At 36.6% G+C, this 23,552-nt stretch overlaps 1 protein-coding gene across 3 annotated transcripts in view; it reads right to left on the minus strand.

The window, feature by feature from the left end:
- MARCHF1 (membrane associated ring-CH-type finger 1) overlaps positions 1–8,088 on the minus strand; it is a gene marked incomplete at both ends in the record, with an annotated part of 467,270 nt that extends 459,182 nt beyond the window's left edge. For all 3 annotated transcript variants that reach the window (XM_080709868.1, XM_080709866.1, XM_080709867.1), the window contains one exon: positions 7,990–8,088. In XM_080709868.1, the coding sequence (XP_080565994.1) occupies positions 7,990–8,088 (99 nt within the window). The remainder of the gene's footprint in view (positions 1–7,989) is intronic.
- Positions 8,089–23,552: the final 15,464 nt, after the last annotated feature.

Genomic DNA, 23,552 nt, shown 5'->3' on the forward strand with positions numbered 1-23,552 from the left:
GTCAGGATCACGCTGACCCTATTCTTCTCTTTTTCTCTTTTTGTTCTCCCTATTTCTCTGGTTCTCAGTCATCCCCAGAATCAGGATCTCTTGTGTTCTCAAATCTCCAACCATTTCCCACACAATAGTCTTCATACAATCCACCTGTAACTAGAAATCAAGTCTGTTCAACAAGTGTTCAGGAACAAGACACCTTTAAAACAAAACATTAAGGTTTCTATGTATGCCATTGATTCTGTTGGATTTTCATCTCCACTCCTGAACCAATTGTCATGACAGGGTATTTTGAATACTGATTGCTTTAAGATAATTCAGAGCTGATCCAAATCACATGGCTGAGAATGAGGAGTGCTGAACACGGACAGCAGGAGGAAAAAAATAAACAAGAGAAAGACGCTACATACCACAAACACTAGGAGCCTACCAGAGGCGAGTATTCACTTCTCAGTCCTATCTTTGTTGGGCCAAATATCCCTTTGAAGACAAACATAGCCTCTGTGTGTCCAGAGTACACATAACTAGATGATTATTTCAAAAAAGCCAAGCCAAGCATTGTGACCAGATCTTGAGCCCCATTCCATATTTAACCTCATCTCACCCTTTGCTTCCACATTAATCAGATAAGGTATTTTACTTTAGTTAGTATGAGTTTGGTTATCAGTAAGGGAGCTTGTCCAGTATGTAATATGTCATGACAGCACTGGGTAAACTCATTCCTGGTATGGACAGCCTAAGGAAATAGCGATCTTTGCTCTTGAGGTTTGCAGAACTGAAAAGCATGTTGAGATTAAGCAATTGGGATCATATATATAAGTGTTATTTGGCCACAGATCTCACCTGTGAGAAGGTACCTACCAGTCTGCGACAACCCATTTCCTATATACTCCTAAATCAACTTCCTAGAAAGATGTCTCTTGAGGACAATGTCCTCCATCTTTTTATCAACTGCACCATCCTAATAAAGTTTTTCTCTACCTCTGTCTTGCTTCACAACCAACAAGATTCTGTCATGCCACAAGCAGACCTTGCCTGTGTGTGGAAATAGGAAACACAGAAAAACATTTAAAAGGTTTTATTTTTTGAAAGGAGATCTAGAATAAATCTCCTAATTTTTTTCTAAAGAGGAAAAAGCTTGAGAGATGAAATAAATTGTTTAATTGAGGTTAAAAAGCTTTGGGGAAGCTAGGACTCCATTTCAGACCTGCTGAATCTCAGCCTAGTATCCTCCCAACTACAGTATTTTGCCCACAAATATTTAGCTTTACCTTACTTTCTAAATTTTAATGAAATGCATATTAGTTACATTCTATAAACTTTGTATTTCATCTCACCTTATGAGTCTCTGGCAAGCATAAGATAGCAAAACACTACCATTTAAAGGTAAGCAGATATGGGGCTTATATTTACTCTGAGGGAATTATAATTTAGTGTCTCCAAGAAAAAAAAAAAACGAACAAAAAAAAACTAAATGCCTAAATGACAGGAAGGACAGAACAGAATGACAAGAAGGACCGAATGCCTTTGTTTTTGTCCCCAAATCACCACTAATTTGCTGTGGGACAGTTAACTATGTGTGACATTGGCAAGGTCTAAATTCTCTCTAAGCTTCAACTGTAGAATTAAGATACAGAAATTCTAAGGAACTTTATGATTATGCCATTCTTTGTTTTTAAAAATTTTGTTTAAGAGATGTGAAAAGGTGAAGGGCCCTTAATAGTAAAGAAAAGACATAGGATTTGAAATCAGAATGGCCCCGACCCAATTTGCTGCTATAGCCTCATGATTAAATATCGTGTTTTGTTCTTTGGTAATGATTTTTCTTTCAATTAAAAAATGAGGATTAATAAATTTATAATCACCGAGCATGGTAGTGTACCCTTGTGACATCCGCATTGGGGAGGCTGAGACTGGAGGCTGACATGGGAGGATCACAGTTTGTCGTCAGCCTCAGCTACTTAGTAATGCCCTTTGCCATTCAGTGAGACCCTATTTCAAAATAAAGAATAAAAAAATAGGGCTGGGGGTATAGCTCAGAGGTAGATCGCTCCTGTGTTCCATTCCTAGTACCACAAAATAAATAAATTAATTAATTAAAGCCGGGCGTGGTGGCGCACGCTTGTAATCCCCGCACTTGGGAGGCAGAGACAGGAGGATCACACAGGTTTGAAGCCAGCCTCAGCTACTTCGTGAGGCTCTCAGCAACTTAGTGAGACCCTGTTTCCAAAAATAGGTCTGGGAGTATAGCCCGGATGTAGAAAGCTTCTGGGTTCCACTCCCAGTACCACAAAAAAATTAATTAATTAATAATCTACCCATTATGTTCAAAATAAAAAAAGTATATAAAAAAGCTATACATTTGTTTTTAGTTCACAGACTGATGTTCATGAAGGGACTTTTACATAATAGATCTGCATCTACTTAGAGAAAACAAAACAAACAAACAAAAAATGATGACTTATGGGCTATCATTAGAGTGGGAAGAAAGATATCCTAGGCAAAAGGGTAATGAATTTAACATAATTTGAAAGACAGGATGGAAAATTTGAACTAGAGAAATATCACAATACAATGTAATGAAAAGTCAAAGAAAATGCATATAGAAACAAAGGGTGTTGTTGTTGTTTTTGTTTGTTGTCATTGTTGTTCTCCCTCCCCAAATCCTTCTAAGTCACAATTGTCATCTGTGATCAACCTGGGAATGAGGGATGATTGGGAAGAAAGGGCTCCTGGCCTCTTCACTCCTCTTCTCCTCCTCTCACCATCTCAGTAAGAAATGAGCTGATGGAGATTATACAGGTGGTAGCTGCAGCCTCAGTGTGAACCCAAGTGATTCTTTCTATTTGAAACACAGTGAGTCTCAGGAACATTTGCTTACTAATCCCAGAGAGTTATAAAGACAATGTCCTAGAGTTTGACTAAATACTAAAATTTATACAATCATTATAATTTTGGGATTTAGAGTAGAAAATTAAATTATCCCTCAAGGGCTAAAAATGTGATTAATAAAATCCATTCTTATACAGAGAGACAGATGTCTTTTAGGCCCAAATCTTTAACATGAATTAATTAGAGCCTAATAAATGGTTTTAGCAAAGCTAAAAAGGAAAGAAAGAATAGATTAATAGATGCAAAGCTACCCCCATTAGCAAAGAAGGCAAATGAGACTGAAAGGGGCTAAACTGTCAGTCTCAAACATTCAATGAGAGAAAAAGAAATCTGGAGTAATGAATCTCTTTAGAGCAGTAACTTCTCCTGTAGCTTTTCCATGGCCCTACTATTCCCAAGGTGTAGGTAAATGATCTCCCATCCAAGCCATTTTATTTCCCTCATGTATTCCATGCTCCCAAAGAGATTCTGGTTACTAATTTCCCTTCCAGAATTCTCTGGAGCTTGCTGTCAAGCCTTCCATCACTAATGTTATAAATTTCCAGGTATAAACTAGCAAATTTGGTCAATTGCATTATACTAGATCTACAACTTGTAATGGACCGTTATCTGTCTACTTTGTAAGAAACTGAAGTGGTTGTGGTAATCACACTGGTTGTGATAATAAAACCTGGCTGTGCCAATACAACCTTGTACATAGGATGCAAGTATGAGGCACTGTCTTTCACTTGTACAAGCAATCTCTAGAGCTGGTACCTCTGGAAAATAAAATGTATCACTTCCCTCATCCACCATCCTAACTTGATCTAAACAGGATCAAGTTTGTTTGTTTGTTTGGTTGGTTTTGGTCTTTTGTGGGTGTATATTTCTAGGATTATTAACCAAATAGATAAATAATTAGAACATTATGCCAGGTAAAATATGTCAGGATGTATATTCATATTAAATTTAAAATTAGAATTATTATTATGCTAATTCTTAACCTGGTCATGAATTCTTTTTTATAATTTAAAAGTCTTTCAGATTTTAAAAGTAATTAATCAATCACTTTTATATTGTGTTTTTATATCCCACTCCTTTCCCCAATCAAGTCAATAAATTAGTTTATTCAAAACTTCCTATGTTTCTTGTAGAAGACAAATTAAATTGGCTTACACTTAAATTAAGAAATTCTTAATTCTGAAATTAGATAATTTGCTCATTGGGCATACAGATTCTTTAAATAACTTTAGAATAAGCCCAAAACATTAAATAAACTTAAAGGAATAAGTTTCTCATTTGTTCAACAATCAGGGAATGTCCTTTGCAGGGAATCGTCACTTAAACTTACAAAAAGCATTGTATAGTATTAAATATTTGTTGTGGTTTCTAACACAGAGACATTTATTTATTTATTTATTTATTTATTATTATTATTATTATTATTATCATCATCATCATCATTATTATTTTGTTTAATATGTCTACATTAAAAGCCATTTATCACTCTTTTCGTCTACTTAGTTTATCAAAAGAAGCAATTTAATTACCTATAAGATTTAATAGTAGTATGTTTCAAATATGCTTTTAAAGAAAATACTTTCAACTTCACTCTCTAGAAAACCCCAAAATATTTGAAACTTACAATGTGCTGACATCCAGAACTGTATCCCTTTATAAACAATGTGTATGCTGGGAGTTTTTTTTCATTTTCATAACTAACCTAACTTTTTAAGAATGCTCACCAACTCCCATTGTGAACTACTGCTAGCTGCTAGAGGCAGCTACTTTTAGGGACAAGCACCTATGTTTATTGATGAAAGGGGAAGCTCTGCTGCCCCTTTAAAAGACTCCTAATGGGCCTTAGAAGTTGTTCTGTTTGTTCATTGGTTTGTTTGTATGTTTCTAATGTTCTTCAGAGAAACTTAGAAGGAAGCGGCCAACATCAATGACTCCCTCTGATTCTTTCTACAGAGATGACCTAGGTTAATTTTGCTAATTAAATGCCCAGGGGACATTTTTTATTTGAACATGTATCTGGAACTGAGATCTAGGACTGAGTTTGTGTGTGGTGGAGCAAGTGCTTACCCCTCTGCATGATGATAGGTCTTCCCTATGTGAATATGTAAACATTTCTCCAATAAAAGCCCCTTGCTTCCTTTGTTTAAGGTTAACACTACTTGACCACTGAGATCCAGTGCCCTCCTTACTTGCTTCACAAAATAAAACCTCTACACTCCTGTATCTCCTCGTCGTGTCTGTTGGCTTTTGGTTACCAACGGGAGATCACACTGGGTCCAGCCACAGCAATAAGAGTATTTCTTATTTTGGGAAGAGACAGTTGCTTAAATATAGATATACCACCATAGGTTTGTGAGAATGTTTGATGATGTGGAATAGTACTAATATCTGAATAAAGACTGAGGCTGATTTTATTTTACGTAGAATTGATATAGAATAGAAGGAATAAATAGGTAGAAAGAAGACAGATAGGAAGGATAAGTAAAATATAACTTTAATGTTGTAAGACCTGGTGCTAAATTTTCTCAACCTTTACTTCCCAAAGCAGTTCTCTCTCCCAGGCCTGTCTCTCTTGAATTCTTGGGAAATTGGTAGGTCCTGGCATTAACAAAAAGAAAGAAGAGAAGAAAAGAAAAGAGAAAGAGAAAGAAAAATCTATAATAAACTATAATTGTCCCGTGTACTGTTAACAAGACAGATATGATAGCTTGACAAACTTATAATCAAGGACTCTCCAGTTTATCGATCAGATAATGAAGATCTTGATCAGCCTGAGAACCCTAAGGATGACCAGATCACCAGAAACTGCCTTAAGACTTCTGGACTGAGGTCAGCCTCACACACCTTCAATGCCCACCCAGCACCTATTTCTCTTAAAAAAAAAAAAAACAGTCATGAACCCATAAATGCATCTCCCTTTTGAGATAGCCCACATTCTACCTTTTTTCCTTGAATGTGTATTTCCACCTTTCCTAAATAAACCACTGTCTCTGTCTGACTGGCATGTGTTGAAATGCTTTTCCATCATGGTCAGTGACACTGCCAGTCCTGAGATGAGTTTTCTTCTTTGGGAATCCCTCAGACCCTTCACAGAATCAATCCTTTTCCCATGAGAAAATAATTTCACATTATTTGTTACATGAAAAGAAATGTGCTTTGGCTCCCTCCCCCAAATCATGTAAGACATCTTAGTTTATCTGATGTATGCCAACCTGAAAATAATAGCAAAGGATTTCTAATGAAGACTTGGGAAAAAAATAGAATTCTCCTTTCTGATCATTTGAGCTACCAATCTAAATTGCCACCCAGTATGTTCCCATGATCTTCCTTTAATAAATTTTAAATTTATCCAAACATTTAGATTAGGAGTAAATAATATATAACTTTAGAAAATTTGCTCTTAGCATTTTATACCAGTTTTCAGAATTGTTACTCTTTCCCTCTTCCAAATCAATAAACACAAGAGAGAGCTCATATCCTAATAATCACACGATCAAGTCATAGGCAAAGATATATTACAAAGAATATTTTCAATTAATATCCAGAAGATCCATTTCTTTATTAAAGATACAGAAACCCCTGCTACACTACAGGAGGGTAATCACTAAAGTCAAAGTATCTCTTGTACTAAATTAGTCAGAAAACTCTCTTGAAGTATAGATTCCAGCCACATGAAGAACTTTCTGCTCTTGAATGACACTTCTAAATCAATTCAAATAAATTAGAAAGAGGCTATAAAATATGTCTTTTGTCATCTGAAAATAAACTTTCTCTTTCCTCTCAAGCACACTCTTTAATATTACATTCACATTTCATCTATTTGGTTTTATTTTGGTTTGGTTTGGTTTGTTGATTCCCCTGTCACCTGAGTCTATCTTTGAAAAAAATTAACATACAGACCTGGAGATAGAGAAAGCTCATTCCTTAAGAACCTAATGACATCCCAATACTTGGGAGGCTGAGACAGGAGGATTGCAGGTTCAAAGCCAGCCTCAAAAACTTAGTGAGGCTCTCAGCAACATAGTGAGACTCTGTTTCCAACTAAAAAAATAAGATAAAATAATGCTGGGAGGTATAGATCAGACATAGAATGCCCCTGGGTTCAATCTCTAGCACCATCATACATATATACATACATACATACATACATACATACATACATACACACATACATATATATACACATACATACATACATACATACACATACATACATACATACATACATACATACATTAAAATCTAATAACACTTTGGGACTAGAACATGACCATGTGAAAGAGACAAAAGGATTATAATTCTTGGAATTCTATCCCAAGCTCCCTTTTAGGGGACACAACAGTCCTCGTAATGTGTTCACCCACTATCCTCGATTCTGCTCAATTCCATTTGTAAAAGTCTTTGAAATAAGTTCCCAGCATCTGATCTTCAAAGCAGCTTCACTGACATCAACAGCTGTTAAATTTCACTCCAGAGTAAAGTGCAAATAGAATACACTGACTACCAGAGCCTGTGTTAAGTTTCACATGATGCTTTCTGCAGAAAGAATACAATGCGGACGCACTGACATCAAACAGAAGTCACACACATCCACGCTCTGCAAACACGAGGAGAGCCGCAGAGCCTAAGAACACCGAATTCATGTCACGTTCAGTGTCACCGCGTTCGCGTCCCGACCTCGCTGCTGCTGCTGCTGCTTTGTTAAGGAAGTTATTGTCCTATGCTTTAGCTTCCTGGGTAGCGACTGAAATTAGCAAGTGCATCGACAGCTTCACTGTCAGAAAACAAACAGCGGCAACATGCGTGGCTAACCCGGGATGGCCAGGGTGTCTGCCACCAGCGACAAAAGTCAAAAGCGACTCCGGATGATTTAGGAAAAGTCTGAAGTTTTCATCTGTCACATAGCCAATTGCCCTTATGCATTTGGTTTCTCCCTTCCTTCAGAAAACAGAGGTTCGGTTTCAAAGGATTCTCTCCCTCTTTACTATTAGACACTGAGAGCTGGAATCCAGCAGCTCTTAAAACTTAGCCACGTGCCCTGGGCACAGAGCTCTACTATGGTGCCTTGATTTTCTTATTTGGACAAATCAAACTTCCTCTTACCTCGGCTTCCTTGTTCTTCTCTTTGTTTCTGCCTGTGGAACTTCTCCCATTCCTGGCCATCTCCCGTGCAGGGATTACTGAAATCTTGTGGAGGGGCATATTGGCAGGGCCACGGGTTGCCAGTGCCTGATTGGACGCCTTATCTCTTCACTCGCCCTGAGTAGCCCACCTGCACAATTGTTCATATCCTTGCTTTGCCAAGCTCAGGTCTAAATAAAGAGGGGGGAAAATAGTGTTTGAGACACTGTGCAGCAGCAGAAGCCAGGGTCGCCTGGCCAAAATTGTCAAGCACACCGAAAGGGGAGTTTAAAAGAAATATAAGACAAATAATCCAGGGAGTACTGCATTCTCCAAAGGATGATTTACTGCAAGTCATAACTGCACTGCTTTGTCACTGGAGCCCCCCCTCTCCCCTAATAGCATTGTGGGAGACAATTCAATTTCTATGGTACCTAATAACTGTCATGGAAACCAAGGAAACCCAGGTCTCACAGGCCCTTATTAGCAACGGTTTCCTTTAATGGCACAGACTCCCACATTTGCAGAGGCTGCCACTTCTGCCTTTGTTTCTCTTCCCCTCCCATTCCCCAGGAGTCCCCCAGCACCCAGAGACACTGCATCCTGCTGACTAGGTAAATAAGCAGAAGGCTGAAAAGCTTAGTGTCCTATTTGGAGCCAAATCTCTTCCTTGAAAAGCCGGGCTCACTGACTGTGTCCTTCATGCATTTACAGTAATCTGCTTAGGTCAAAGGATCTGTCTTGAAGTGGAGAGCAACAGATCAAATGAGGTGGAGAGAGAGAGAGAGAGAGAGAGAGAGAGAGAGAGAGAGAGAGAGAGAGAGAGAGAGAGAGAGAGAGAGAGAGAGAAGCAATTGCAAATAACTTCTTTGGCTGGTTGTAAAAGTGTTAACTGGGCTCACTGCATCTTCCTAAGATATCCTCAGCCACAGGATGAGATGACATCGGCCCCTCTGAAGGACAGACTTCCAGCTACTCATTCCAGCTCTAGTGTAACGCTCACTTGGGCTCCCTGACATATATTTGTTAGAACCAGTAGCAACTTCTCCTTGCTTTTTTGGGGAAGGAAACAAACTCTGCTAAAGACTCTTCTGTCCTCTAAGTAGAGTTCTTCAATGATTTGAAGAAAATAAATGGTGAGTATGAATTTTTCCCTTTAAATTAAAAACAAAACAACCTTTTTAAAAGTTTGATCTCCCCATTAAGATGTATGACTACAATGCACCAATAAAAAAAGAAAAAAATATTAAACGTTTGATCTCTCAATGAATTCTTTAAAAAAGATTTTTGTAAAAACCCCTTTTCACCTGTAATTATTTCTTCTTTGTTAAGTTACTTGGCATTCTGTCTTTAAAAGGACAAAATGTCTTTTCCTCATTTTGATACATGCATATTATATTTTCTGAAACTAATCAAATATTTCTGAGAACTAATCAAAACTTCTATTGTCTTTTGTGTTTGTTCACTCCAAAAAAAATAATTTCAAAAAGCTCTTATGTATGCACACATACATATATACACAAACACACATATATACATATATATGTATGTATGTACAGGCATATACCACATGCAAATACATATACACATACACACACATACACATTATATATATACATAATCTCAGGCTTTGTTTCATTCACTGCAATTTGTTCCTAATTATGTAGGAGTTATTAAAAGTAGTTTCTAATTGAAATTCAAAACTATTTTTAATTCAACAACAGAAATTCCATTTCCAATATGATGCTGCAATTTGCTTAAACTCAGTATAGAGAAAAAATATGAAAAACAATTACTCTTAGCCATAAAGCAAAAAAATACCATTGCAAATATTTCCAAAAACGTCTTTAAATATTTGCACTAAAGTAAATTCAATGTGTTTTCATGTTCTGTCCAATTATATTTTCCTTTTAACTTAAATTAGTCACCTGTATATGGCTCTAACCCCTGCCATCTATCAGTGTGATCTGTAGAATTTTATAATATACAATTAACTCTAAATGTATGAGTACAGAGGCAGGTTCAGAGGGCAGGTGTGGGGACCTAAGGGGACAGATTTTAAAACAATCGTAGGTGATTCTTATATACACTAATTTTAAGAATCAGTACATTTTTTTATTAAAGTAACCTTCGCACAATAAACTAATTGGAGTTTGTATAGCAGCAAATGTTCTGATTTAGAAAATGGAGAGAAAGAGGAAGAAAAAGAAGGAGGAGGAGGGGAGGGGGGGAGGAGGAGGAGGAGGCAGCTCTCTACTTGGCTCATTAAGAGTTCTTAGCTTGCAAAGTAAATTTCTGAAACAGAAACTTGAATGAAGACACTAAAAAAAGCTCTTTCCAAAACGCCACACCTCGTTAAGCTGATCATGCTCCAACATTGCTATAGCTCTATCTGTGACCTGTAAGTGTGAGGGGGCCATCTTCTTACTCTAAAAATGACTGTTAGCTGGGCATGTTGGCTCACACCTGTAATCCCAGTACTTGGGAGGCTGAGACAGAAGGCTTACAAGTTCTAGGCCAACCTCAGCAATTTAGTGAGGCCCTCAGCACCTTAGTGAGATCCAGTTTCAAAATAAAAAATAAAGAATAAAAAAAGGCATGGAGTATAGCTTTGAGGTAGAACAACACTAGGTTCAATCTCTAGTACAAAAAAAAAAAAGATTGTTAATCCCGTCATCCAAGAAAGACTGTCTTAATTAAGAGAATGTTGGATATACAAGTCTATAAATCTAATAGTCTGTGGCAAATACTAAAATGTAAATCATAACCCTCTTTAGAAAAGTAATATTGTCAGTGTTTACATCCATGAAAAGTTCCATTAAAAGCCCAGGCAGTTTTCCAGATAAAGCTAGACTTCAGTACTTTTGCCTAAAATATTCATTAAAGTTACAGGAAGGGAGATTTTTAGCTTGAATTAACTAAATGGCTGTCTTAATCCTGTAGCTCATTATGCATGTGAGGTTATTCTTTGTTTACTGTGAGATTTCTCGGAAATAAGATTTAAATTTTAAGTTAATTCGGTTTTTATGGTTGAGTTATTTCAATTAGCTTCCTTTTATCCTAAAATTTAGACTATAAATTAAATTTCAGAAAAAGGATATTATTTCTTAGAGTATTTTACATCCTAAATAAGAAGAGGCTTGCTACCTCTTAAGTAGATGTTTTAGAAATGAGAAAAATTAATATCCAGGATATTTAGTAAACACCTAACATTGTATTAAATATTACAACACACTGACCTTTGAACACTTTTAATTAGATCAGTGGGAAAAGATGCTGTTAACACTTTGTTCTCAGCCTCTGATGCCTCAGTCCCTGTAATGCATTTCAACAGATGTCAGTGACTTGGTTTTTTTTTTTTTTTTTTCCAGTACTGGGGATGGAACCCAGGGGCATTTACCTCTGAGCCAAGCCCCCACCCTATTCCTCCTCCTCCTCCTCCTCTTCTCCTTCTCCTTCTCCTCCTCCTCCTCCTCCTTCTCCTTCTCCTCCTTCTTCTTCTCCTCCTCCTCCTCCTCCTCCTCCTCCTCCTCCTCCTCTTCCTTTTTCTTTTTTTTTTTTTTTTGTGGGTCTGGGGATGGAACCCAGGGGCATTCCACCACCGAGCAATACCCCCTGCCCTATTTTTTATTCTTTATTTTGAAACAGGGTCTCACTAAGTTGCGGAGGGCCTCACTAAGCAGCTGAGGCTGTCTGCGAACTGCGATCCTCTGGTCTCTGGCCTCTTGAATGCTGGGATTACAGGCTTGTACCACCACACCCAGCTACATTCTTTCATTCAATTCCTTTCCACAAGCTCTGTCCAATGTGCTCTGTCTCCACAAGCTCTGTCTCCAATGTGCTCTGTCAACTGGAAGCATGGAGTCTCTGGGGTGGCTACTTATGTAATCACCTAAAGCACAGAAAACTGCTGGGAAATGCATCTCTCTCATGGAAGCATGCGCCATCTTTTGCAGTAATTAAAACTCGGGGATAAATTGGGCATGGTGGTGCACGCTTGTAATCCCTGCATTTGGGAGGCTGAGACAGGAGATCGCAGTTCATTGGACAGCCTCAGCTACTTAGGCCCTGCAACTCAGTGAGACCCTGTTTCAAAAATAAAGACTAAAATATAGGGGTAAAAAAAAAAAAAACAAACAGGGACTAAAAAGGAGCAATCCATTAGCAAGCAGCTGAGGGCTAACCTGTACTGGCCACACTACGAAAAGAATCACTTGGCCAACTTGGGTCTGCATATACAACCCCAATACATGATACACACTTCTAAACTTGATTTTTGTGGAAACTATGGCTCATAATTATCATTGAAATCATTCCAGAACATTCAATCTCTACCTAGAAACTATTCCACATAAGCATCTAAACCATATTTGCTTGGTGTGTACATCTTGAATTCTAGTCCATTGATTCAGGAACAGCACCTCAGTGCTTGCTTCTAGTTCCTGACTTTGGCATTTACAGCTGGGAACGCTTAATTTTAAGACCTCACTTAACTTTCCCCTAAGACCTGATTGGGTGCTGCTTTTTGCTCTATTTTTTTTTTTTTTTTTTTTTGGTGGTACCAGGGTTCCTGGAAGCCCTTCTACCTCCGGGCTACACTCCCAGACCTATTTTTACAACTTTATTTGGAAACAGGGTCTCCTAAGCCAGCGTGCGTGGCTGGCTTTGAACCTGCGCGATCCTCCTGTCTCTGCCTCCCAAGCGTGGGGATTACAAGCGTGCGCCACCAAGCCCGGCCAGCTCTCTGTATTTTTAATAGGGATAGAACAAAGATATTCACAGGATACTGTGATACACTTCAATCTCTGCCCTCCTCAAGTAAAAGTAATAGGATTCTGAGGGTTTTATTTGAATTATAATTAAGCAAGAAAAGAAATATAGAACTAGGCAAAGAGAAGGCATCGAGTAAACATCTGCTAGTGCATGGAATGGACAAACTGATGCTGATAATTTAATCCAACAAGCATTTATTAGGCACCCTCTGTGTTTCCTGAATTGTGATGGGAATGAAGGGGCCAGATATATACTGTGTAAGATTATAAGGTATGCTCTCTGTAGCCAAGTTTACTGTGTCAGAGAGACAGTTATTAAATGTTGCAATTAATATTTGAAAGATAATATAGAGAGTGTAAGTATCTAAGAAGGTTTGAGCACTAAAATATTACTACAGGTCTAAATAATTAACAAAGTCTTAAGAAGGACCTGTGGCCTGGGTTGGAGTCCGTAGATATAAGATTATTAAGTCACTTTGAGGTGTAGAGGCAGTACAAGGTTTGCATGTGGGAGTTCAGTACACTATTTTAAATAACAGAAAAAGTGTTTAATAGCTGTATGCCTAGCTATTAAATGTGGCAAACATCTGTAATCCTAGCACTCGGTACGCTGAGGCAGGAGGATCATAAGTTTGAGAACAGCCTCAGCAACTTAGTGAAGCTCTCAGCCACTTATTAAGATCCTATTTCAATATAAAAATTAAAAAAATTAAATAGGACCATAGGTGCAGTTTAGAGATAGAATGCTTCTGGGTTAAATTCCCAGTACTACAAAAAAAAAAAGAGAGAGAAAGAAAGAAAGAGAGAAAGAGAGAAAGAGGAAATAAATAAAGAAATGAGAAAGAAAGAAAGAAAGAAAGAGAAGAAAGAAAGAGAGAAAGAAAGAAAGAAGAAAGAAAGAAAGAAAGAAAGAAAGAAAGAAAGAAGGAAAGAAAGAAAGAAAGATGTTTAAGACTATTAATTCCTTTAGGCCATGTGTGGTCATTAGAAAGTGATGTGTATAGATACTTGGGAGGAGAGATGGAAGAAACCAGGCCCAGAAGAGCAAAGCAAAGCAAAGATCTGTGCAAAGCTATGCCAACATCATAAATGCAATAGCACAAGAAAGAACAGTAATAAAGTTAAGAGCTTGAAGCGGTTTCTGAAAACAAAAACAAGGATTCAGAGTTAGAAAAATGAAGTTCCACAACAAAATCTTGGGGAAAGGGAAGACACCTGGGTGGAATGGGTTTTTCATGTGCCATGGGCTGTCAAAGGGCCCTGAGAAGAATACATGGAAGCTGGTACACACAGGACTCATGGCATCCAGTAAAGAAGGACCCAGGAACTGGAATGTAAAGGTTCCTTTTTCCAGTGAAACGACGAAGCATACTTATTTATTTATCTTTTAACTTTTTAAAATATGCTTTTATTGGTGCATTTTAATTATTCATCAGAGTGAAGTTCTGAGTGATGCAAACATACGTGTACACAGCACTTGGTGCGTTTCCTCTGCACCCCCCCACCCCCTCCTCCCCATACATGCTAGTGAGATTGGCAGTGATACCTTCATGTATGGGCATAGGATTATTTGAACTGTTTCCTTCCCCAAACCTCAAACTAGCCAGACATTCCGTAGGGATAAAGAGAGAAAAACAATTAAAATTTCTGGTTCCAGGTTTCTAAATAACGACACTGTAATGTAGTATTTATAAAATGATGTCTGTTTTCTGGGCTTTGTCTTGATTTGTGGGGTCTAATTGTTATCACATTTGGTATGCACACATATCTTTTCTAATGACGGCACTCTTTTAACGTAAATACTTTGTCTTGTGAGACTTTTAGAAGCATTTGGATGGTCCACCTGCCTTCAACACTGGAAACTGGATGATGGGTGAAATGAACTCTCAAGATCCTTGATTCTATTCTCTAGAAAACATTGGTTCTCATTTTGGCTGCATTTATTTTCTAAGGTTGGGGGAAAATTTCAATATAGCAAACAAATCCTTTTTGATCTTTTAAAGAATCAATAGCAACCACAACAGTCACACAGAGGGGCGATAATTACAGCAAGCTTTAAAATAGTCAGATGTACCAGCCTGCACTCTTTATATTATGCTCATGACAAAAGAATATCATCGGAGGCTGAAGCTCTTTATTAACATCATGGGACTGATCTTAGCTCCTTTCTAATTCGCTGAGAGAATGAAAATAATTGCATTCAATTCTCTAAAAAAAAGTGACAGTAGTAATAAAAAAAACCCACAGAAGATAAGCAAATATCAATAATTAATTAGCTTTGTGAAAATATTTTAGGATGAAACAAAGTCAAAATTTCATGCTTTCTTTACTTACAAGACAAGTGGAATTTGCAAGGCAGATTAGAAAGACATTTTACAGATGGCCCGACAACATCCTTAAAGACAGAGTATTATCGCAGAATTGAAGACCAGGAGATGACAGAGAAAAGCAGAACAATCTCCTCATTCAGACATTGCTACTATTTAACCAATCGTGGCCAAACTGAGGCGTTTTTGTTGTTTTGCTTTTTGGCTTTGTTGTTCTGCAGCATCAGGGATTGAACCCAGGACCTCAAGCATGCTAGGTGAGGACTCTACCACTGAGCTACATCCCCAGCCCCAGATTTGATTTAGTTGTTTAGTTTTTGAGGTACTGGGAATGGAAACCAGGAGCATTCTACCTTCGAGCTACATCACTAGCCCTAATTTTTATTCTTTATTTTGAAACAGAGTCTCGCTAAGTTGCAGAGACCTCACTAAGTAGCTGAGACTAGCCATGAACCATGATCCTCCTGTCTCAGCCTCCCGAATACCGAGATTATAAGCCATAGCATAGTGAGGGGACACATTTTAAAGTAGAGTCTAATATGAACAGACAGACTACTGCTGTTGACATTACAGAGAAGAGCAGGAAACTAAAGAGGGAGGCACGTGGGACAATAAGTGTTTGATGCCATCATAAAGATAAATGATTGGTGTGTGGCATCAGGAGTGAAGAATACACTTCTGTAATTATTGACTATATTGTCAGTTATACATCCCTTATTTAAAATTTAAAGTAACTGTCTTAACACACACACACACACACACACACACACACACACACACACACACATAGATTCCGTATGGAAAATATTCAAGGAGATATAACACAAGGGATTCTTTTCCGAGCTATTTAGGATTGAATCCAGGGAAATTCTACTTCCAAGTTATACTCCAGTTCCCTCCCTTTTTGTGGTACTGGAGATGAAACCCAGGAGCTTTCTACCTCTAGGCTATGCTCTCAGAGGTTGGCTTTGAACCTGCAAGATCCTCCTAGCTCAGCTTCCCAAGTCCTGGGATTACAAGCATGTGCCACTATGCCCTGACCCCCTCCCCATTTTTTTTTTAAACAGGGCTTTATTAAGTTGCAAAGAATGTCACGAATTGCTAAAGCTGACTTTGAACCTGCAATCCTACTGTCTCAGCCTCCCAAGTACTGGGATTAGGCCATGTGGCACTGTACCTAGCTAAGAAATTTTTATTATAGTTAATTTTGAAATTCTAAAGTTTTTTATTACCATAAAAATTCATACGGAAATGACATTCAATAAAAGGATGAGAACATATAAAATGAATTACAAAATATAATAAAATATTTAAATGGGCTAGAGAAAATATAAAAATATTAATACAACTACTTCCTAAGAAGAAAAAATCAGATTCATCAGATGTTTCATTATATATATCTTTCATAATATATCTATGATTAGGATTCTAAAATCTAATTAATTAGAGCCCTATAATAATCATTTATAAAATTTTGAACAATATTAAGAATCATATAGATCTCTCAATTCTCTAAGTCAGTGAGGTACTGGTATTTTAAATTTTCCTTTATATAATTACCATTAATAAGACAGAATAACTATGTTAATAATTTGATTAAATAAATAAGATAATGGTTATCAAGTTAATTGACATGTATTATGTTACATACTTTTTGTGGGAAGAACACTTAAAATCAACTTCCTTTCTAGAATATAATACATTGTTATCGTCGTTATGTTGTCCAATAGATCACTTGAACTTACTCTTCCAATCCAACTAAAATTGTGTATCTTTTGGCCAGTGTTTCCCCAGCTTCCTTTTATCCCCACTCCTCACCCAACCCCTGGTAATCACTCTTCCACTTCCTATTTCTAGGAGATTGCCTTTTTTAGATTCTACCTATGAGTGAGCTCCTGTAATATTTATCTTTCTGTGCCTGGTTTATCTTAATGTTCTCCAATTTTATCTTTGCATACAGGACAAAATTCCCTTCTTTTCTTAAAGCTATATCCCTGATACTCCTCTCAGCCTCCCAGATACTGAAATTATAGACATATGCCACCATGCCCAGCCGAAAGTATGTGTTTTCTAGTTACAGTGGAATGAGATTAGATATCCATACCAAGGAAATCTAAAACAGCCCCACATAGTTGGAAGTCAAGTAATATATTTCTATAACATCCATGAACCAAAGAAGAGATCTCAAAAGCAAATAGAATAATTGAGAAATGAATGAAAATGAAAGCACAGCATATCAAAGGAGCAAATAAGGCAATCTGAGGGAGATGGGGGGAGAAGAGGGAAGTGCCCTAATGTACATGATGTACATTCACAGACATATTGAAGTCAATCACTAAGCCAAACATGAGAAAGAGGGGGTGGAGGGAATGGGTTGGGAATTGGGGAAGGGACAAATGGGTGATGTGTGCATGTATGCTCTACCATCTTGTACCCCATTAAGATGTATGACTACAATGTACCAATAAAAAATAAATAATTTTGGTGATGCTTTTATATCAGTGCTCACAAAGAAATTATAGTTTTAATGATTTATATTATAGGACCAGAATGGTCTAAAAATAATGCCCTAATTTTTCACTTTAAGAAGTAAGAAGAGAACACATTAATCAAAAAATAAATTAAAGAGAAAATGATAACAGAACAGAGGATATTGGTAAACTAAAAAAAAAAAAAAACCTCTAAAATCAATGAAACTAAAAGCTGGTTTTTTAAAGGATAAATAAAATTGATTGATATCTAGCTAGATGGATCAAGAGAAAAAGCTTTAGAGAAGATTTAAGTTTTCAATATCAAGGTTAAAAGAGAAGACTGTAAATTTAATAAAATAAGAACAAAAAGAAAATATTATGAATTATTTATGTCATTAAATTGAAAAATTAGATAAAATATTTAAACTCTTTGAAACAAATAAATTAAGAAAATTATACTAAGAATAGAAAATATTGACTTCAAAATTTAAAGTTATCCAGTAAAGAAAACCATGATTCTAGATAATACTGAGTAATTCTATAACTATATGAGTTAGTAATGAATACCAGGCTAACACACATTCCTTCAAAGACCAGGAGAGTACATTTTCTCAATTCATTTCTTGAGTTCAACATTATTCTTATACAGATTATCCCAAAGTGGAGGAAACAAAATTACCCATATCACTAAGGGATATAAATGTCCTGACCTTTGGCACAATTTTAATAAGCCATATATAGTAATATGTGATACTACATCATGATAAATGGGATTTATCCCATGTAAACAAAGCTTATATAATACACAAATATAATTAAAAGTGAGTGCTTAATCTATGGTAACCACTAAATGAAAATGCACTCTTTACTCAATATAGAAAGTGTTTGATAAACTTTAATACCTGTTTATATTAAGATTTTAGCAAATGAGGAAGAAAAAGGAAGGCATTTCCTCAGCTTGATAAAGGACATTTATAAAGAACTTGTAGTTTGCATCACACCTAATGATAAACAGAATGTTTAATCCGTAGGTCAGAAACAAGACAAGGATGTCCTCTCTTGTCTTTTCTAGTCAATATTGAACTGGAGGGTCTAACTAAGTCAGTATGGGGAAATAAAGAAGCAAAATCATGCCAAAGTAAACAACAAGAACAACAACAAAAATTATCTTTATTTTCAGAGGTCATCATCAGGCTTATAAAAAAGCCTAAGGAGTTTCATAAAACAAACTCAAAGTGAGTTAAGACAAATTGTAGAATTAAAGGTTGACATAAGAAGTCAATTGTAGTTATACATACTAGCCACAAACAAGAAAATATTATTTTCTTTCTATACAATTCAAATCCAAGAATACTTAGGGATAAATTAAAGTGTATGTAATATCTAAACACTGACAATTACAAAACATTGTTGGAAATAAGTAAAAAAATGTAAAGACAAATGCAGAAACTTATTATACTTATCAAATATAACTATGTCAATCTCCCTACATTTATAAATTCAATGTAATCTCAAAATTCCAGTAGTCTTTGTATAAATGATAACCTACTTATAATGTTTATATGAAGGTATAAAGAAATCACACTAGAAAAAAATTTGAAAAATTACAAAACTGAGAAATTAGCATTATTAGATTTGAAGATTTAATATAAAGCTACCGTAATCAAATCTGCACTGGTAAACAGACAAATGAATAAACAGAAATAAATAGGGAGTTTTTCAGTATAACCACACATATGTGGTCAATTGATTCCTTTACAAATATGTCAGGTTAACTCACTAAAAAGAATTTTATTCTTTCAGAAAATTGTGCTATAATACTTGTGTATATATTTGGAAATAAGTAAACATTGATCCTTAATAACATAGATAAAATTTTACTCAAATTATAAAAAGAGATGAAAATGTAAAAGAATATAAAACCTCTATAGAAAATATAGGATAAAACCTTTGCAACCTTAGATTAAAAATATTTTTGCTATAAGAAAGCTATTTATCATAAAAATTGTAAATTTAATTTGAGTAAAAATAACCATGTAAAAGAAATAAAAAGCAAGCAAAAGAGTGGGAGAAAACATTTTCTATGTACATTAAAGCAAACACATTATATTTATATTTGTATTTACACCTAAATCATCTATCTACATATCTATTCCATCATAGTTACATATTACAATTGTAAAAATAAGCTCTTATCACTCAATAAGAAGAAAATAGAGCCGGTATGATTATAATCCCAGTACTTGGGAGGCTGAGATAGGAGGATCACAGGTTCCAAGTCAGCCTCAGCCCTTAAAGAGGCTTTCAGCAACTTACCGAGACCCTGTTTCCAAATAAAAAAATAAAAGACTTGGGGTATAGCCCAGAAGTAGACTGCCTCTGGGTGCAATCAGTAACACACACACACACACACACACACACACACACACACACACACACACACACACATAAAATAATCCAATGTCTGGCAAATTTTAATTAATGTTTCACAAAGGAAGATATATAATTGATAAAAAGCATGTCAAATATTCAATATTTAGTAATCTGAGAAATGCAAAGTAAACTACACTTAGATCTCACCAAATGCCCACTAGTAAAATATATTCAAACAATAAGAATAATCATTATCATTATGCTTGTTTATTATTATTGCCTACATACAATTAATGTAACTTCCTGAAAATTCAGCCTTATGCATCTTACATTTATGTTGCTTAACCCAATAATACATTGGACTCATAACAGAATATGATGAGGTGCTTTCCAAATCCTCATGATTTCCATATAAAAGGCTCAGGTTTGGGGGGAATGGTATTTAGCTTATCTTGCAATACTCATTTACTAAGACAGTGCTCAAGAGTTTTACCTTTTAAAATCTGTAGTCCCAAGTGAAGTCCGGTGTTGGGCCTTTGGGGAGGGCCTGTGATTCACTGAAAGTGTCTATGTTCGTTACTCCAACCTCTCTCGTAAACTCGGGTCAGCATCCTGAGGCCGACCGCCAGACCACATCAGCAGGACTGCCTGGTCTGCTGGCCTGAGCTCATTTTGTGAAATGGGAGGCACCAGAAAAGAATGGAGGGTGGGAGGTGAATGATTCCTCCTGTTTCAGTGTATTCCCATTGGTAGGGGCTTTCCTCTTTAGCCATAGCACCTGTTGAGTGATTCTCCAATTATTGTCCCAGCTCCCCCCAGCTGCATTGTATTTTCTCTGTGGTCTTCTCCAGGGTTCCCATGATGGGTTTTGGTTCATGTATCTCCGCTTGCCTGCCTGCCTGCCTGCCTGCCTGCCTGCCTGCCTGCCTGCCTGCCTGCCTTCTTTCTTTCTTTCTTTCTTTCTTTCTTTCTTTCTTTCTTTCTTTCTTTCTTTCTTTCTTTCGTGTGTGTTTCTGGGGATTGAACCCAGAAGTGTCCTACCTCTGAGCCACACCCCAGTTCTATTTTATTTTTTATTTGGAAATTTGAAAATTCTTTTTTTTAATTTTTTATTGGTGCACTGTATTCATACATCATAGTGGGATACAAACTTTTGTAGACATACATGCACACATCGCCCAGTCAGCCCCCACCCGATCCCCACCCCATTCCCTCCCCATCCCTCCCTCCCATGCTTGGCTTAGTGGTTGACATCTAGTATTATAGCAATTTATCCAAAATTAAAAATGATAATCTCACATAACAGTTTAATTTGTCTGATACCAAGCTTTTGATGACTTAAAGATAACATTTCAATATTTCTTTTTACTTTCTTACCAGAGAATATTTTTTTTCTATTTTTTTAGGTGAAACTATCTAACTAAGCTGTAGAGAGCCTCACTAAGTTTCCAATCTGGCAACAAACCTGAGACCTTCCTGTCTCAGCCTCCCAAGTATGGAGCGTGTAGGCATGATATGGCAACATTCCTAGCTCACCTCTTCCTTCTTTAATTTTCTTATCTTCTTTTCATTTACTTTCTGCTCTTTTTTGGTGGTACTGGGGATGGAATCCTTCTACCGCTAGGCTACACTGCCAGACCTATTTTATATATTTTTTATTTGGAAACAGAGTCTCTTAAGCCAGCGAGGCTGGCTTTGAACCTGCTCGATCCTCCTGTCTCTGCCTCCCAGTCACAGGGATTACAAGCGTGCACCACCATGCCCGGCAATTCTGCGCTTTTAATACAAGACCCCAACACTCTAACACAAGGACAAAATAACTTTGCTATTATGGTTTCTTATAGTTTCATAGTTTTCATATTTATATTTAAGAATAGGATTCATTTTGAGCTAATTTTATATAAGTTGTGTGGTAGTAACCAAGTTTAATTTTATTGTGAACATCCAATCATAGCAATATTTTGTTGAGAGACTATATTTTATTAAGAGATTTTCCTTTATTCAGATAATTTTTTTCTGCAGTGTGAGAGCCTTACAACAATTCCAATGATTCCCTCCTGCCATTTGTGCTATTTTTGTTATATATTTTACTTTCGTATTGGCTATGAAGAAAAAATATATTGTCATTTTTTCTTTTTCTTTTTTTGGGGGGGAGGGCTGAGAAGAGAATCCAGAGCCATTCTACCTCCAAGCTACACTTCCAGCCCTATTTTTTATTCTTTATTTTGGAACAGGGTCTCACTGAGTTGCAGAGGGCCTCATTAAGTAGCTGAAGCTGTCAGTGAAGCGCGATGCTCCTGTCTCAGCCTCCCAAATGCTGGGGTTACGAGCGTGCACCACCGCGCCCGGCTTTGTTGCTGTTTTTCCTTCAGTTAAACTCTGTTAATTTTGCAACCTGTAACTGGCCAGGAACCTGACATTTTCTCGAGACCTGCTTTCCTGTAAGACAGCACGGTGTTAGCCTCTAGCCTCCTCTGACCAATTGGAAGACAGTGAAATTCACTTTCTACTGTGAGCTACATTTCAAGGGCTCAACCAGCAGTCACCTTATCTTACCCTGCAGACGAAAACACGTCCATTGTCTCTCGATGATGTTGGGCATCGATGCCAAAACAAATGTTTGTGATCACATATTCCAGAGCATATTGAACTTCATTCAGTTCCATCTTCTATCTATTAATTCATAGTGACTTTAATAAGGGATAAACGTAGGGTCACTTCACTACGATGCCTGAAGTTTTACTTGGAGGTTTGTAGAAAGCAGCCATTAAACTCCCATGAGAAACACATCAAGAATTTCTGTTACAAATTCCGTTTTAAAATCTATTGATATTTCTTAAAATGATTGATTTCTCATGGATGTGAGATTTTTTTTTTCAAAAAATGGCATACTTTTTAACATTTTCTTTGAAGAAAACCATTTCTGAAAATATCTTTTTTTTCCCTTTGGGGCCTCTACCTTTCATCAAAGTTTTACAAGTGAAAAATTGACAACAGTCAGTAACAAAAACACCTGTGAAAGAGAATACCAGGTAGGGACAGCTGTATTTTCAGAACATCAGCCTATAATTAAAATTTACTTACTTGCTAATGTTTATTCTACTTATGAATAATAATAATCCTCAGTACTTTAGGTCATCATTTACAAAGGGTTAGATTTTGGAAAAAAAAACAGTTTGATGTAATATAATATTAATTAAAAATTTTCACAAAATAATAAAACAAAATAATCAAGGGCTGGGGATGAAGCTACATGGTAGAACATGTCCTTAGCACGGGTAAGGGTCTGTCATCAGTCACCTCCAACCAGGGCTGGGGTGAAGATGGCATTTTTGAGGGGAGAAAAATGAGAATCAAGCTTGCTTAAAATTTTTGAAACATGAGCTTATACACCTTTCCCATTGTTTTTAGCCTTCAAAAATAAAACAAAAAGAGCTTTAATATTCCTACTTTCAATAAAGTTTACTCTGGTCATAAACCGGATGGCAGTGAAGACAAAATGCTGCTCCATAATAACCTTGTAATTTTCTAGCCCTGTTTGCTTCCCTTTTCAAGATTGAATTTGATACGTATTGGAACATTTTCTTCTAAAGATTCACCTT

The sequence above is a fragment of the Muscardinus avellanarius genome (genome assembly GCF_963383645.1).
Source record: "Muscardinus avellanarius genome assembly, chromosome: 14".
Classification (NCBI taxonomy): domain Eukaryota; kingdom Metazoa; phylum Chordata; class Mammalia; order Rodentia; family Gliridae; genus Muscardinus; species Muscardinus avellanarius.